The sequence below is a fragment of the Camarhynchus parvulus genome, chromosome 10 (assembly GCF_901933205.1).
Source record: "Camarhynchus parvulus chromosome 10, STF_HiC, whole genome shotgun sequence".
In the NCBI taxonomy this organism is placed as follows: domain Eukaryota; kingdom Metazoa; phylum Chordata; class Aves; order Passeriformes; family Thraupidae; genus Camarhynchus; species Camarhynchus parvulus.
This window is the reverse complement of record NC_044580.1, coordinates 14530642-14548130: the sequence shown is the minus strand read 5'-3', so window position 1 is coordinate 14548130 and position 17489 is coordinate 14530642. Positions and strand designations below refer to the sequence as shown.

At 47.6% G+C, this 17489-nt stretch overlaps 1 protein-coding gene across 2 annotated transcripts in view; it reads right to left on the bottom strand.

The window, feature by feature from the left end:
* Positions 1 to 1150: 1150 nt before the first annotated feature.
* The window catches only part of CHD2 (chromodomain helicase DNA binding protein 2), a 70191-nt gene continuing 53852 nt past the window's right edge, over positions 1151 to 17489 (bottom strand). For both annotated transcript variants that reach the window (XM_030955194.1, XM_030955193.1), the window contains 14 exons: positions 16426 to 16601; positions 14933 to 14974; positions 13843 to 13982; positions 12991 to 13129; positions 12702 to 12852; positions 11293 to 11415; positions 10844 to 10972; positions 9956 to 10096; positions 8864 to 8998; positions 7830 to 8008; positions 7187 to 7286; positions 6506 to 6722; positions 5430 to 5679; positions 1151 to 4634 (listed from right to left, as the gene is read on the bottom strand). In XM_030955194.1, coding sequence (XP_030811054.1) covers positions 4301 to 4634; positions 5430 to 5679; positions 6506 to 6722; positions 7187 to 7286; positions 7830 to 8008; positions 8864 to 8998; positions 9956 to 10096; positions 10844 to 10972; positions 11293 to 11415; positions 12702 to 12852; positions 12991 to 13129; positions 13843 to 13982; positions 14933 to 14974; positions 16426 to 16601 — 2256 coding nt within the window. In that variant the 3' untranslated portion in view covers positions 1151 to 4300. The remainder of the gene's footprint in view (positions 4635 to 5429; positions 5680 to 6505; positions 6723 to 7186; positions 7287 to 7829; positions 8009 to 8863; positions 8999 to 9955; positions 10097 to 10843; positions 10973 to 11292; positions 11416 to 12701; positions 12853 to 12990; positions 13130 to 13842; positions 13983 to 14932; positions 14975 to 16425; positions 16602 to 17489) is intronic.

The following is a 17489-nucleotide window of genomic DNA, read 5'->3' as shown; positions in this document are numbered from 1 at the left end:
ACCCCCTGGGGGATCCAGGATCCCACCCCATCCTCTGTGATGGGCAGCAGCTCAAGTGCCACCACCTGTGGCTTGGGGTGAGTTTCCAGCCTTTGGCCACTGTCTTGGGCTCTGAGTACTTGGGGTGAGCCAGGACCAGCTGTGCAGGAGCAGCCACAACTGCAGAGTGATGGTGCTCACTAAAAATGAGCTTTTTGCTTGGCTCCCTCTAGAGGGTCTGCCCCTCTGTAAAGCACAGCCCTGTCTCCTCACTGGGGTGGGTGCAAGGCAGGGCTGGGGGACACACCTGGCAGCATCGGGGTGCTCACCTTACCTGCCTGCTTTAAATCAAAATAAAAACATTTAAAAAGTGTCTGGCCTCAGGTAGATTCACCCGGCACGTAACAGGCAGCCCAGCTCCCTGAGCCCCTGTGCCTCCCTGCAGCTGAGCCCCATGGCTAACAGCCAGTCACTCTTTCCATTAGGAAATCCATTTTTCAGGAGCATATAACTCAGCTGTGAAATTTCACTCTTGGCTGAAACTTGGCTCAGCAGCAGAGAGACGGGGAAAGGCTGGACCCAGTGGCTGCAGGTGTGAGAAGTGCTTTTTACAATGAGCTTTTATAACTTGGGAGAAACGGCTCCAATCCCTGCTCTGTGTGGGCCTCAGTGTGAGCAGTGGAGGGTAAAGACCAAACCAAAGCAGCCACTGGATGCCTTCACATCCCACCTGGGGAGAGGCACATCCTGCCCAGGAGGGGCTGGGGACAGAGAGGAGAACTCACTGATGGAGCAGCAGCAACACTTCTCCCAGAGAAAGGGGAATTCTCCCCAGAAAATGTAAAAAAGAAAATTTACACATCCTCAGAGATCCATAAAACGTGGAGGTGGGATAAACACATAATCATCAGTATCATCCCAGTGAAATCCTGGTGGATCTGGGTTGGAGAATGCACAGCTCCTTCTGATCAGGTGGAAATTCCCCATCTGAAGAAGCTTCCAAGTCTCTATCACCACAGACTGTTAAACTATGTAAAAACAGCCAAGCAGAACATGCTTATTCCTGCACAGTGAAAATATCCTTGGTGGCTTGGCTGTGGCTGGCAGGAAAGGGCCCTGTGATCCCAGACCTGCCACAGGAGCCCCCAGAGATACCACGCTGGGGCCCTTCTGAAAACCTCAGTAACACTTTTTAATATACAAGAATCAAAAGTACAGCAGTTTTACAATGTAGGAAAATTTCATACATACTATATAAACAACATATTTACATCAGAAATCACTAGGACAGTGGCATTTCTTTCACAAATATAAATTAATATTAATTACTGTTTTTAGTCAACAGGTTTAAAAGTCCGTATTTTTACAGTAAGAGTCCTTCTCTCCCCAGAGGGGAGGCAGAGGTGGGGAGGAAATGGGTGAAAGCAGAAAAATATTTTTGTGTGGATCACAAACCATTCACACAAGGACTTCAGCACTCGGTTCCGTGTCCATTTTGGTTGGGACTACATCGCCTGTCCCCACAGCAAGTTTTGGTCTGCAGGATTTCCACCATGTGAACTCATAACTTTACACCATTTCCAAAGAGGTCAGGCTGAAAAACTCTTTTTTTTTTTTTAATTGAACCCCAGCAAGTTACTGCTATTTTCTGCAAAGAGGCTGGAGGGAATCCCACAGCTGGTTAGGAAGGAAGAGCTGTACCAAAGCTGTCACAAACACCACAGGGAAGTTTATGGCTGTGGATGTGCCCCCTCTGATCCCACTCCTGTCCCCGTGACTGTGTTTGGTTATGGTCCCTATGCTGAGGAGACATAAAATGCATGAGTGTGTGTGTGTGTGCGTGTGTGCTTAGGGAAGACTTTCTCCCAAATCTCCTTCTCCAGCTTCACTAAAGCCAAACCCAGCAAACATTCACCCATCATGAGTTGACATGATGTGACTCCAACATCAGGCTAAAGTGACAGTGGGGACAGCTCTCCAGTGGATATGGGTAAAGCTTTTGCTGTTGCACAAAAAGGAAATCCCAACCAGCCTCATGCCTGGAAGCTGGGATAAGCAGAAACCCCCACATCTCAACACAGAAAATGCCTCTTGCTGGGATCCAAAGTTCTCCTGCACCAGCCCTCACGCTGGTTGCCAGTATTGCCTTTGCTACACGAGTATGGCACAAACTTCCCACCGTGACAGCACCGTGACAAAAACAGCAATTCTCTTTGCCCCTCTGAGGCTGCCTCCATTTTCACATTAAAAGCTAATACCTCTGAAAAGAAAGGACCTCTTTGTTGAACACCACAGCCTGCAATCACAGCTTAGTGGGAAACACCACGGAAAGGTGCTCTCTCCACACCTCCCACCCCTCCGAGGGGGACTGTGGAAGACTTGCCTTCACCTCACCCTGCACAGGTAAACACAAGTGTAACACTTCATCAGGGCAGCAGGTGCCCCTAAGGAAACAAAACTGCCCTGAATTCGGTGGAAATCTTGCAACATAAAAACAAAAGGGGAACAAAGCACTTCCCGTGCGTCCCCTTGGAGCAGCGGGATGGGGAGGAGTGATGGCAGCAGATTTCCAGGGACACACTGCATGGAGGAGTTTTAGTGTCAGTTTGCATGCACCTTCCAAGGCACTGCCTGGAGTCAGGAAGCCAGCCCTGAACACCCATCTGCCCTCAGTCCTTTGGGGAAGGGACATCACAGCTTATTAGAGTCAAATACTGGCATCTTCATAGGAGGCCCAGCTTCTGTGCCCTGCCAAACCGGAGTCTGGAACAGCCTGGTCTTTAATACTGAGCTCTGGGTGGTGATGCAGCCCCAGACACCACGCCCAGAGCAGCCTTTGTGGTCTCCAGGGAACTCCAACCTCTGAAAAATAATCACCCAAGGTGCTTCTGGCCAGCAGGATGTGCACAACCAACCCCTCACCACACCAGTGTCCAGGATGGACGCTGGTTTGCATCAAATACTGTGGTTTGAATACTTGGAGTGTTTGCCCTGAAGTTCACTGAGCTGGGCTGCATATTTCTCTTTTCCCTCTGCCATGCTGGGCTCTAAGACATTTGCTCCAAGGATCTTTACAGATCAGTCCTGAATTCCTCATTCTGTCCCTGCTCACTGAGGTGCTAAGTCCTCAGGTTCATTTCCAATTTAGATAAACAAAAGGTCTGTAAGTGCAGGTACTTTTAGCAATTCAGAGTCACTGCTGACTGCTGGAAAGGTGACCATTCCCTGAGCAGTGATCACTCCACTGATTCCTATTTCACTTTGCTCTACCATCCCCTATCCTTCATTTACAGTAAAGGTTTGTGATCACTGCTTTGTGAAGCACAGAGAGACATGATTTGCCCAAAGACCAGAGGCAGGAAGATTAGGAGTTCCAGTATCCCCAGAGCCATCTTTTGATCTTGCGCCTCCCAGCCAGCATCTGTTAGTTCCTGGACCACCCAAGCTGCCCATGCCAGAAGAGAAGAGTTTTGTTATGAACTCCTGAGCCCTGTCCACTGGGAAATACTGTTCTCACCCCAATTTCTTTCCTGATAGTTAGAAGTGAACTAAGCCTTTTGTTGGCCTTTTTTTCCCAGCTCCCACTTACCCCCAGAGTCAAGATTTGCCAGTTCCAGCTCTGGAGATGGGAGGAAGATCCCCCCACCTCTTCTGTTGCAGGGGACACAACAGCGATCAAAGCAGAGCCAGCTTCTTGAAATGGGTAAAGACATGAAAATGATAACATGGCCAGGAAAGTGATGGATTGTCACCAGCATGGCTCCAGCTCCTCTGGAGTCATTCTGCAGGGACATCAAGTCCCTCTTTCAACCAAGTTTGGCTGCTGAGGGACTTTCCTGTCCCTCCTTGAATATATCCTCCCATTGCCCCATGCTGGTGACACACAAATCCCAGCCCAACCAGTTTATCCCCAACCCCAAAGCAGCATCTGTCACATAACATCAAGTCAGAGCAGGCACACAGCCTTCTGCACCACCCTAAGCAGCATCAATCTGCCTTCTCCTACTGAGGAAACACTGGCTGGGGAAAAACTCCCTTGGGTCCATTGGACTGAGGAAAACAAAAACAAAACAACAAACGAGGCAGCAAGGCTGGTTCCATGACAGAACAGTTCAATGGTAAAAAAGGGGAAAGGAAATGGGAATCTAAACCAGAATCAAGAGCTAGGGAAAATCTTCCTCCACCCACTCCCCCAAATTCCTCCTTGACCCAGCCAGATGATAGCAGCATGTTCAGAGTTTCTGGTTGCTGGCTTGGAGAAAGCAGCCACCGTCGCACCAATCCCAGGATCTCGGACGTGCCCTTCGCCCTCTCCGTCGCTTTACGCTTTCCGAATGTTCCAGTTATAATCTGGATTGTTTTTCTGTTCCAATGACCTATCCAGAGGTGACCTGTGATCGAGAGGTGACTTAGAATCGTGGGGGGATTTCTGAGAGGGGGGCGAGCGAGGGTCCGACACCGGAGGGTGAGATGGAGGGAGGGGCTGTTTGTAATCGCCCAGTTTGTCTGTGTGGAAGGACCGGTAGTGGTCCGAGGGTCCTTGGCCGTGGTAGCCCATGGGTGGCCTGTGGTCAGACATCCTCCTAAAATCCTGCTGGTGGTAGTTCTGAGGCCTGAAGTCCTCGGACCGCCGCCGTTTGGAATCGTGGTGGTGCCTGTGCAGAGAAAAATGGATGGAGATCAGCTCCAGAAGCCTGGCCTCTGTGATCAGAAACCCTCACAAACGCCCCCCAGCCCAGCTGAGGTGAGGGCAATGTCTTAGGTTGGAAATGGATGTGTGTATTCTATTCCTATCTGTGGAGCAGTTACCTTCTTAGTTACCTTCTTAGTTTTCCTTTATCTCTTCCACAACCAATCCCTCCTCTGGGAAATATCTTCTGTTAATGGCCCAGTGTCACTGAGTGACTGATAAAATTACATCATCCCACTGGGAGAAGCTCCACCCAGGGGGAGGAGCCAAGCACTCCTACCTGGATGTAATCAGAGGTTTGGAACACCACATGCAGCCTTTTCCCAGTGCATTCCCAGCAGTCTTTCCCACTGGATTCCCAGAGGAAGACTGGGCTCATCTCCACTACCACTGGAAGTACTACTGCCTTCCTTCAGAGGAAGACTACACCCTTCTACAGGATCACTGCTCCAACAGAACCACACCTATCATCCCAGAAGGACTGCAGCCACCATTTAATGGGACTGCTGCCAACACCTGACCCAGAGGGTGTCGGGTCATATTCTGACTCTGTCAGTGTTATTTTGTATTACTGCGTTATTTATTTTATTTTTTATTTTCTTCCCTAATAAAAAACTGTTATTCCTGCTCCTGTATCTTTGCCTTAATTTCAAAATTACACCAATTTGGAGGGAGGGGGTTTACATTTTCCATTTCAGGGGAGGCTCTGCCTTCCTTAGCAGACCCCTGTGTGTCCAGACCCAGTCAGGCCCTGGCTCACCTGTCGTAGTAGTCGCGGTGGCCGCGGTGGTCGCGGTCGCTGTTGTACTGCTCGTAGGGCCGCTTGCGGGACAGGTTGTTTGGTCGGTAGTTGCCGGAGCTGCGGTGGGGGTCCCCCCGCGACCGCCGCTCCCCGTAGTGGTGGTCCTTGTACCAGTGCTGCTCGTACTGGTGGTGCCGCTCCCCGCCCCACATCTGGTTGCTGTTGCCACCGTAGTTGAACTTTCGATCCCTCTGCCAGTCTCCTCGGTCTGCCGTGAGCAAAGAGCACCTCTGAGTCTCTGTCATGATTTGGTTTAAGCCCATGGTTTTCTCCCCTGAATTCTCCAAGAAATAATAGCTATTGACACTCCTTTAACTTTCTCCTCCCTAAACAACATGGGCCCATTTTATTCTTTGAATTTCTTTATCGCTATTTCTTTATCATCCTCACAAATCTTACTCACATTTTTTCCTCACTACATCACCACGTTTTCTAGCCCAGCAGTAAGTACAGTGGCAGTGTATGTTCTATCCCATCCCCTTTAAACCTGAGCAGTGTTTTGCGGAGATAAACAAAACTCCACAACTTTTGTGAAAGTTGTAAAGCCGGTGTGTTTATTACAGCACTGGACGCACGTGGGAATCATTCCCCTAAAATGACATGCGTACCTCTGGGAACTTCAGGTCTCTTTTTATCCCTTTCTCAAATACATATGCATACAATTTCACAATAGGTTCATATATATTCATTTTTACGAATTTCACGTGACATTTGCTGCTAGTTCTTCTTTATCAGAAAGAATTCCTAGGTCAGGTTGACCTGCTCTCACAGCAGTCTCTGTCTCTGTCTATCACCTTCTGTCTCCCCCCTCCTTACCTCTGTCCTTCACTGAAGCAGCTTCTCTGAGCCTAGGCTTTTGCAGTCAGACTACACAGCAAGCTACATACCTAAAGATGTACATTCTACCCAAATCAAAATGGATTTCTACCCTGAAAAATTTCCACTCTGCCTCAGCAGCCACAAGTCCCAGAAGGATTTGTGTCCAGGAGCGTTAGGTCACAAGGAAAGGTTTCTCCTGGCCTGCCAGCGCTCACCTGTGTTGCTGAAATGTCTCTTGTTTGGGTGGCCATAGTTGTCCCGGGGGTGCCCGTGCATCTGCTGCTGGGTGTGTGAAGGGGGCATGTGGATCTTCTGGGAGTGAGGATTGTGAGGCACGTGGGACTGGGACACCACGGAATCGCGGCTGGAGCCTGAGGGCTCTGGGCGGAACGGCTTCTTCATGCTGGACATGTCCTCCTTCTTCTTCTGCTCCTGCAAGGTGCAACAGAGGGATACAGCTCAGCTGCTCTCCCACCAGAAGAGCAGGACTGTGAGCCAGGCTTGTCTGCCAGGCTCTGGATTTTCCTGCCTCTTTGAGGTGAGCCAACTCTGTGCTCAAGAACGGCACAAACGTGGTGGAGGACAGGCACAGTTTGGCAGTTCTGCTTCTACACCTGATCTCTACAGGGCAGCACGCCCAGGCTTTTCACTCCACAGGGCAACTGAACATCACATGCCACACCAAACAATGCTTTTGCTTGGTCAGGACAGCCAGGACAAAGTGACCAGAAATGCCACATGAAAAAGAAGGCAAATGCAATCAGACTGTTTAGATGTTGAGAAAATCACAGTGCCAACAACAAAGAACACCCATGGTAAGAGGCAGAAAGAATTGGCACTTCCAGTGCAGCAACGTTTAAGGACAGAAATTAAAAGGAAAGCACTTTAGGTCTCACCTCCTCTTCCTGTGATCTTTTCTTATGAGCCATCTTGTAGAGTTTGTGTAGTTTTCTGGCATCAAATTCTGTGAATTTTGACACAAATATCCATAGGTTCCTAGAAGGACATGAACATTTTCTGTTAAGTGCTACAGCAGCTCATTAACTGCCAATGGCTTCCAAACCAACATCAAATTCATTCTACCCTCTCTGCAAAACAGTCTCAGCTCAGGACAAGATGATCAGGAGGGCTGGAAACACATTCTTCAAAGTAAAATAAAGAGGTTTATGTGATTTAGCTTTGGAATAAATTTTAATGAAACCAGGACAACTTGAAGACAAAACATTTGCCTGGGACTGGTGATGGAAGACCATCCCTGTTCAAGGTTCAGGCTGAATGGAGCTCTGAGTAACCTAGTCTAGTGAACTGTGTCTCTGCCCATGGCAGGGGGTTGGAACTGGGTGATTTTAAGGTCCCTCCCAACCCAAACCATTCCATGATTCTGTGATTCTGTAGGCTGAGTGGAGCAGAAATCACAAGATTTCATGGATTAAGTAAGAGGCAAATGGCACATCCATCCATCCACAAAAAATCCAGCAGCCTCTGACTACCATTTCAAAATATCCTACACCAGCTAAGGAAAACAAAATGATCCCTCACCTTCTCCACAGCTTGATGTGATCCTGGTCAGTGTAGGCTTTAAGGCACTCAGAGATTCGATCACCGATTTTCAGGAGGCAGTTGCGTGTGTGCTCCAGCTGTTCTTGGACTGTCAGTCCCTTATCAGGCTTATCAAGTTGCTTCAGTGCTTTTTTGACTGGTCTCATCCTTTCCTTGCACTTGAAAGAACAACAGAGAGGAGAAAGTGATTAATTTGGCAGAGGGCTCTACATCATTGCCCTGTTAATCAAAAAGAAGCTCGTTTAGCTTTATCTGGCCATTAGGCAAGGAGAAATCAGCTATAAAATAGCAAATTGTTAGACAAGCTGCAGACAATCATCAGTAAAAGACATTATTTTCCCCGCCTCCACTGCCCCTGCCTTTTAGGAGGGAACAATTTGCTTTGCAAGCAGTAACCACACATAGTCTGCCCCTGCACGGAAGTGTATCCAAGCCTCCACACACTGAACCAGCCACCCCAGCTGAAAAACTGCTCAATTCATTCCTGTCCAATCTCATCTTTGGTCACTTTAATGCTTGCTTTTACCAAAACTAGCAGACATGAGATGAAAGCACCATGTTTTTCGGCCTGGGCACATCAACACTGCGCATAGATGGGGAATCAGACAGGTTTTCTGCCTGCCTGCCTGGATCTTTTGTACATTACAAAAGGAAAGTTAAAGAAAAAGACAAAAAACCCCACAGGACCTGCAGCAAATACAGAATTCTCTCAAATTGCATTGAGAGAACTGCTTTTACGAAGTGATATTTCAGCCAAGGAGAATCTTCCATGACAACTTTGACTAAAAGGCAACTTTTACAACGAGCCTTGTGGGCATGTTTGCTGTGAGTGCATTTACACAGCTCTGCACCTCCAACAAGGTCACCCTCAAAGCTCCCCTGCATTTCCTTGCCTGAAAGAGCTTCAGTGGCTCCTTGGCTTCTACAAGAGAGGGAATGTAAGGCTGCAGGGTGTTCTGTAACTTCGCTGGGCTCTCAGCACTGCCCTCCCATTTCCCAAAGAAAATACTCACTATGCTGAATGTTTCTTGGTCCAGATCATCATCCTCATCTTCTCCAATGGGGATTGGCTCACTCCCTGCAGTGATGTGGACAGGACCCTGTGATCTCTTCCCTTTACTTCCAGATTTGGCCTCTGCACCTTTAGGCTTCACAAGGACAAATTACACAGATCACGCGATGAGCCAGGATGGAGGATCCCCAGTGACCCAGCTAACAACCTCCACACTATTGTTACTGGCAGCTGCTAAACCTGGGCACTGTTCCTACAACTTTCCTCCCAAAATCTCCAACTGTTGAGCTGCAATGGCTCTGTTTAACTTTATGTCATCCACGAGGGAGCAGGGAGAAGTCAGAGCCAACAGTTTGGACATGAATACGATATTCACACTCATGTACATTTTTACCTATATGACTTACTTGCAGTCAAAGCCACACCAAAAATCTCTAGAAAGCAAACTTTCCCCTACATAGGCAACAAAACTTCTTAGTTTGCACTTATGACCTCAGTGTCAAAATACACTGGGCATGTAGTACATACCTGTTCCTTGGACAGGTACTTCAGGTCATTATCATGGAAGCTTTTGCCCCCCTTCCAATTTGCACCCAGCCTCAGGGCAGTTGTACCCAAAATTCAAGAGACATTTGAGTCTCCAGCATACCAATGATGTTGAAACACTCATTCTGTTGAGTCCTGAACAGTGACAATGACAACTTACAGTCTTGATGGTGCAGACACTTGGGTCATTTGGGTGAGTTTAAATTAAAGGGGAATACAGACAAGGACCTGCCAACCCTGTGATAAATCACAGCTGGACAGAACTTTGATCTGAGTGCTCCAGGCTCTTTCCTTAGCATCAGCTCTGTGGCCATATCCATGTCACAGGGACAGATGTACTTGAAAGGCAGCCTGACAAAATCTCTTCCGTTTTGGTCACATTCCATGGAGCTTTAGGACATACCATCTTTTCTACTTTTTATGGCAATTCAGAAGGGCTGAAAAAGGGATACCCCCTCATCCCACAAGGCCTTCAATGAATCCTAAGTCTCAGTTTGTCCTGCTCAGTTTGTCCTCCTATCATGCTGCTCCTGAAAGTACCACATACCTTCTCTTTCTTGTCTTTTGTCTTCTTTTTCTCTTTATCGCTTTCCTTTTCTTTCTTAGAGGATGTCTGTTTTTCCTTATTCTCTTTGTTCTCTTTCTTCTTCTGTTTCTTTTTCACTGGGCTCTTGTCCAAGCCATCCTCCTAGAATATCAGTCACAGCACAAAGTTGGAGTCCCTCGCCTCATGTACATTTTCTTCCATAAAACATCCTTAAAACACAGGCAACTTTTGAGGTCCATCCAGATTTACCCTCACACCTCTTTAAGCAGACATCAAGCCCTGCTCAAGCAGCTGCCATCCTCCCAAAGGTGACAAAAGGGTATGAAAACCAGAGCAGCCCCACTCTGTGACAAGCTGGCAAGCTGCAGAGCAGCCCTGCTCTCCTGTGCCAGCTGCACTCCAGAACGATCAGCCCCTGAGGTAGATACTGATCAGCACACGAACAAAAAGCCTCAGACTGCAAGCCAAACCACTCAAAGTCTGAACATTTTCTAAGCAACAGCATGACCTTGGTAAACTCCAGCTTCACCACAGGCTGACGTGCCCAAAAGGAGAGGGAAACAATTCTTCTTTCTCTCCTTTATAAGGGCAACGGGCTTTGTCCTGAGACAACCTTTCCCCTGAGTCGATGTGTGGATGTTTGTGGCCATTCTGGGATGCCCCAAATCCCTTAAAGCACTGAGCTGAAAGAATAGGTGGGAAAGGTCCTTCTTTCACACCAATAGCTGTATGGGTGGTTTTGTGAGTTTGCCAATCCTGTGGGAATTCATTCTTAGTGCTTCTGACTCCTGGGGGCTTTGATGGGAATGCTTCCCAAGGTGAGGTTGGGCAGTAAGAGCAGAGCCCAAGGAAACCTGGAAAAGCCACTGCTCACCAAGGCTGACCCACCTTGACTTCACCCTCTTCTGACTGGTTGTCTGAGTGCCGAGGAGAGGAGAGTTCATTCCCATGCTCATCTTTGACTTTGGGAGCCTTGTTCTCTTTCTTCACTCGTGGTTTCCTCTTCTTTAGCTTGCCCTGGTAAAAACATAGAACAAGTCAGGGAAAGCAAATAGCTACAGCTGCTTCCTGGGGACATTTCCCATCTCCTGAACATTATGCAAACAGCTGCAGGTCCTCCAGGCTGGCAGGAAACCTGATGAGCCCAAATCCTTCAGTAAGAGCAGTAATAACCGGCCCTTTATTAATTATCATTTAAATGAGAATTATCACAATGTAATCAGACAACAAGTCCATATTCCTTCATAGAAATGATGTCTGGTGAACTGAGGGAACACAGGGTGTCTCTTGCCATCAGCCAACCCTGAAACCCCCAGAATCAAGGAGCCACATCTCACCTCTTCCCCATCTTTCATGTTTTCTTTCTTGTCCAGATCTTTTTTCAGCAGTTTCAGTAGATAATCAACTCGGGTCTGGAGCTGTTTTCCCTGAGGTTTCTTATCTGTCTCAACTGGCAGGATCTTTGATAAAGCAGAAAAAAAAAAAATATATATATACACCCATATGCACAAAGTTGGACAGAAGATTTACACATTAGCAGCAGTCCTTCCAGGCCCAGCAAAGGGCAGAAGATGCTGCACCTTCTGGGGGAACAAGAAGGTTCAAGCCCTCCTTCCCCCTCTCAGACTGTCCCTGTCTGGCCAAAGGCAAAGCTCCTAGCAAGCAAACATCCCTCCCCATGGAATCCTGCAGAAGTTAAAGGATCCCAAGGCTTGCAAGCTTGCTAAGGTCTCTTGAAGGAAAAAAATCCTTTACAAGCTATATTTGGGACTTTGAGCTGCAAAACTGAGTCCACTCTCCCTGACACCTCAGATTTGTTTGTGGCAGCTGGGTCACAGCAGCCCAGTCACTCTGGTAACCTGAGACATTGCTACAGCAGGGGCACAGATGCACAACTTTTAGTGGAAAACAAGGCTGAAAGGTGACACTTTGTGGAGGAAATAGCTCGGCTTGCCAGCTAGGTTTGCTTCATACTTCACTGGAAAATGGGTGGCGTGTTTCAGGCAGCTGTTTCCATTGCAAAATGCCTTTCTGAGCTCCACACATGGAGGGCTCTCAGGCAGAGCCTGATCTCTGCTAGAAGCACCAGCAGGGATGTCAGGGGAATGCTGCAGGCTGGCAGCAAAGCTGGTGTGGAGACTCCCAGTGCTCCTCAGCCCTGTGCTGCAGTTTCCACACTCTTTCCACCACACTGACACAACACATGGTGGATTATTTTTAACCCAGATCATTTCAACATGGTGCCTGTAAACTGTTCTTGTGGGGATGACTGAGGAACAGAGGAACTAGATGGAGGCTTTCCAGCTGGCTGTGCTGCCATTCCCATTCCCAGTTGTGTAACCATACCCTCGAAGCTAACACGGACCAGCCTTGACATAAGCAGTGTCAAATCTGTGAAAAATTATTTCCACTCAGAAATTCACACTCAGCTTCTTGTGAGATGCTCGAGGAAACATCATCAAGCCACAGCCTCTTCCATCCTGAGCATGGAACCACACATGTTAGCACTGCCACTTTCTGCCTGCATCAGTTCAGTGTGGTTCACCTGGTACTGCCCACCAAACGGCACAACTCTGCCTTCCATCCAGCATGCAGCATTCCATAAAGGTCACCATTTTCCTCATTATCACTGATCATGGTTTTTGGAGTAGTTACAAACATAAACATCTGTTTCTGGAGTACATGAGGTGTGTTTGCTATGAGCACTGCAATGGACCCAATGGAAGCAGCAAGCAAAGCCACCTACCTTATCAGACAACTTCAGCTCCGGGTCTGTTTTAATCAGCTCCCAGTTTCCATAGCCATGCTCGTAAATTCCCACTAACAAGCGAGAATCCTCCTCCACTCCCCAGTCTACATCAAAGTGAGCAGCTTTGACACGGCACGTCAGGCGGTACCTAAAGGCATTTCAAACACGAGCTGCTTTTAATGCTGTGGAGGACAAAGCAAATCCACACATCCAGGCTATTCTCTTCCCACTACAAAATCCAAACTCCCTGAGCCCCTTTCTGCATTGCCTACTTAGCCAAACTCACTTCTTCCTTTCCTCTGGGTCCGAGGGAATGGATTTGTGCAGCATTTCAAACTCCTCCTCGTGCTGGATGATGGATTTCACATTGACCTGGACACCAGAAATCTTGATGGTGGGACCTCGTCTCTTTCCAGGTCCTTTCCCTGCTCAGCAATAAAACACAGCAATTCAGGGAACTCTTACAGAAGGAAGTGTCTTTGTAAAATGGCTCCACAGACAGTGATCAAGACCTTGCCTGCAACCTCTTATTTAAACGTAAGGCCCAAAATAGAAGTTTTCTTCCACTAACTCACTTAGATCTGCAATTTCAACACCTCCCAGTACCATTTTCTTAAAAATACTTTTAAGTACGCTGGAGCTGTTGATTCTGCAGTCCTGGTCAGCTGCAGCAGGCAGAGACCCAGCAGGAAATCCATCCCTGACTCTGTATGTCCAAACAAACAGCAAAGAGCAGCCAGACAGAGAGTGGGTGGTGATTCCAGCTCTGGGAATTGCTGTGGACCCAGCTTTACTCTGCAGTACACAGCACCAGTTTGATTTCCAGTTAAAATAAGATCTGCTTTGCTTTGTGGCCCAGCATTCAATGACCTGGTCACTTCAGCCTCTCCCCACAAAAACTCATGTCCAGCAGAAGCCAACAGACCCAAGTGGCACTGTCCAATCTGAGCAGAAAGCTCAGGGGCTCCTCTCTGAGGGTGAGAGCTGCCTGGCAGAGCTGGGGTGGTTTAAGTGTGTTCTTGTTCATTGCTTCACAGTGTGGCCTCCCTGTCCAGCACTGGAATGGTTTCCTCACAAGCTCCATGGAACACTCCCAAAACCACCCTAACAGCAGCACCCTAACAACCCCCTTGCCCACCTTCTGCTGGATTTTCCTTCAGCTGCTCCTCATATTCCTGCATTGCTGACACACAGCTGTTGTGGATGAGCTCTCCCAAACGCTTCAGGTCAGCCACAGACTTGTCCACCAGCTCAGCATCCCGGGCAATGCACTCCAGCCTGGGGAACAGGGACAGTTTTGTGTGTGATACAGCAGTTCCTCTCTCAATCACTTCCTATTCCTTGTTTCACAGCTCAGTGCTGTACAAATGTGAATGTATAAAACATGCATGAGTTGAGTTTGTGCAGGAAACAACCCAGGTTTGTCTTTATTTTGGTCTAACAGCTGCAGTGCAGATGTAAAAAAACTGATCCAATCCTTTGGATTTTTTAGTACCAAAGCAAAGGTGAGAACTGTCTCTCTTGGGAACAACAGGGACCCTCTGTGACTGTCCAGTATTCCCTCAGGCTTTTCCAGCTCCACATTAACTCCATTTGATGGGCCAAAGCTGCCATCTGCTGTCCCTTTTGCCTGCCTGAAGTCAGTAACATCAAGACTCACATGCAAGCCTTGCGTTTCACACCAGGAGAGTACAACCAGCTAAAAAGGCACTGAAGTTCTCCTATAATACATTCAGGGAACTCTGTCTCAGCCCTGAGACCTTTCTAAAGCCAGGGCTGTGCAGATCCATGTTTAAGGATGGTGCCTCTTTGTTTCCCTTCAGCAGGGAAAGAGCATGGAGAGATGCTCCAAATTCAGTCCTGAGGCTAACGTGCATAGAGAAGCTTGGCAAGTGTTTTGGGTAGCATTTGTTGTTCTGACAGCTGCTCCCTCTCCTCTCTGGGCAGAGTGGGAATGCCCCAAGGGCAGGACTGTGCCAGCAGGACCCTGCTGTGTCACAGCCTGGCACCACCACTGCTCCAGCTGGTTTTCAGCCAGCATTCATCAGTGCCCATCAACAGAGGCACCAGGGAGTGCACAGCAGTGCCTGGGGTCTGTGGCAGGACAGCAAGGCTTGTGCTGTCTGTGCAGGCTGTGTCAAACACCCAGAGCAATGTGTGCCTGCAGTGCTCAGGAGTACAATGTGCCTCCATGGTTCCCTCTGGAGCACGGCCAGGTTGGGACTCACCTTTCAAGAGGCAATCCAAACTTCTTGTAAGCCTTGATAAACCTAAGGAGAAAAAAAAATTTAGGAAAACTAAACCAGCTGCTATAAAAAGTAGGTCCTATATCACAAATATGCTTGAATATATTAATTACAGCCTGTCACATTATCACCCTTGCATTCCCCACTGATCAGCTCAGCATCCCTCAGCACTGGGAAGCCTCATCCATTAGCCCCCACAAAGAGTTTTGTGACCTTGGCTGAAGAAGAACACAACATTGTTATGAATGTTGAGTGTTTGACAGATGAGGGGTAAAAAAAAAAAAGGAGAGTGGTTACTGTAGGGCAAAAAAAAAAAAAATAGAAGAAAGCATTGGCTCACACCATGTTGGTAATTATTAACTTCATTTTTCCAGGAAGAAAAGAGGCATTAAATCAATGTCATTAGTAATTTTAAAGCTCGGGCTGTAAATGTAGCAACCCATCACAGAAGAGCCAAATGTGGTTCAATCCATCACAGAGGTTTGCAGATGAGGTTTGCTATTTATTTTCCTGTCTTATTTTTATTGTGAAAATCCCTGCTGTGGCTAACACATCTTTAGAGCAAGAGTTGCTGCAATCAAACATTGCCTTGAGCTGGGAGTAGACACAATGGCTACAACTACAGGTTATTTTTTAAATGAATTAATTTTCTGCCTTCTCATTTTCATTTTGTATTCTTTCAGCCCCTTTCTGCTACATCACAATAACCTAAATGGCTGTTATATTGCATATTGTAACACATCCTCCTGCTCCATGGTTTCAAGATGGTTATGGGGCAGCTATCACAGCCCAAAACTTTTGTTATCTCCTGCTTAAAAATACACCAGCTCAGAGATAGAGAGTTAAGGAAAACTCATAACTCCCTCTCTTCCATCTTTGGCTGAACATCTGGGTAGAGCTGTAAGACAAAGATCTCTGGGAAAGACTCAAGAATTAGAAGATAGGAGAAGAAAACAATGTTCTGAAATTCAGTCTCCAGCTGTCATCAGAGACTGACACACTCGGATCAACAGGACCAGTGCTTCTCATGAGGTCATTTTGCCAGAACCTGCCTTTCACTGAGAGCTTAAATCAGCAGGATGACTGCCAGAAAAGTGTCAGGAAGGCCAGAGCCCTTGGCTTCTCCAGCTCTGCAGCTCATGGCACCTAAGACCTCACATGTTATACAGCATTAGCTCCATCCACTTGGCCCACAAAGGGCAGTAACAGCATGGATTAATTTTAGGAAGGCACCAGCTTCACTGTGTCCTAACTACAGACAATCCAGTCCATTCTGCACTGACCTGAATGTTAAGGCCATCAGCTGGGATCAAACTGAGCTATATAAAGGTGCAGAAGCTGTGCCAGTGAACCAGCTCTGCCTAACCACTGACGTGCTTACAGGTGAACACATCCTGGATTAATCTGGGATTTTCCCCACCTGCATGGGATTTCTATATTTGTCTTCTGAACTGTCCCTTGTGCCCAGCACTGACCTCCTGATTTCAGCATCAGTAAATCCTTCCACAGTGTCTTTTCTGACACTCCGAGGGCGTCCCCTGCGCTTGGGTCTCTTCTCGTCGTCGGTGTCGTCAGTCTCGCTTTCTGACCCAGATGATCTCTGAAGCCTTCTCTTGGTCTCTGCATCAGATTCACTGTCATTTGTCTGAGCCTGCAGGTACCAGAGAAACAGCAGGACACTTGACAACTGCTCATCTAATCAGCTAGCAACCTTTTCTGTCCCTCTGTGCACTGGCACTATTTAATGGACTGTAAACCACATGAGCATCCATTCCTGAAGATGCAGGAGCCCGTGTGGCCAGCCCAGAGAGGCTGCACATCCTTGCAGTTCCCAGCTGGCTCAGGTTGTGGTGGTCATCCTCCCTTTGCAACCACCAGTTTCACAATTGCAGTTTGATCTACTAAGAGATGTTAAAATATTGATTTCCATGAGTTTGTGCCACAGTGCCTTAGACTATTTTGAAAACCAGGACACCTCAGAAATTAATCTGGATTCATCCAACATGAATTACCCTTCTCTGTGTTCTAGACATCAATGTTTTTCTCCAGCTCACCCCATAGAACAGTTCCAACCCCTTAAAGTCCCACATCCCAGCAAAGCATCCTTGCACAGTCAGCTTTTTTTTTGGACTGGGATACATCCCATTACATAAAGAAGAACTTGGGAAGACACCATTTCTTTTGCTCCTCAGGATCCAGATTTAGGCAAGCACCACCCAGGGAACTAGAGAGTCCAAGGAAAATAGACAGCCAAGAAATGGCAAAATCTGCAGCAAAGTCCAATACAATTGGGTACTTTGCTTTGTGGTCACTGCAGATCCTTTTGATTTTGTCTGCCAAGGTGAGATGAGTCGCACCAAGTCCAGTCTGGGCCCTCAGGCTGCATCCCAAACCATTGGTGGAATGCACAGTGCCAACAAGAGGTCACTGTGCCACCTCTGTGCTTTATTCCCAACCAACTTTGGAGGAGGGAAAGGAGCTCAGATGACAAGGAGGCTTCCCCTGAGCATTCTCTTTGGCATCTCTCTCCTCCAGCCTC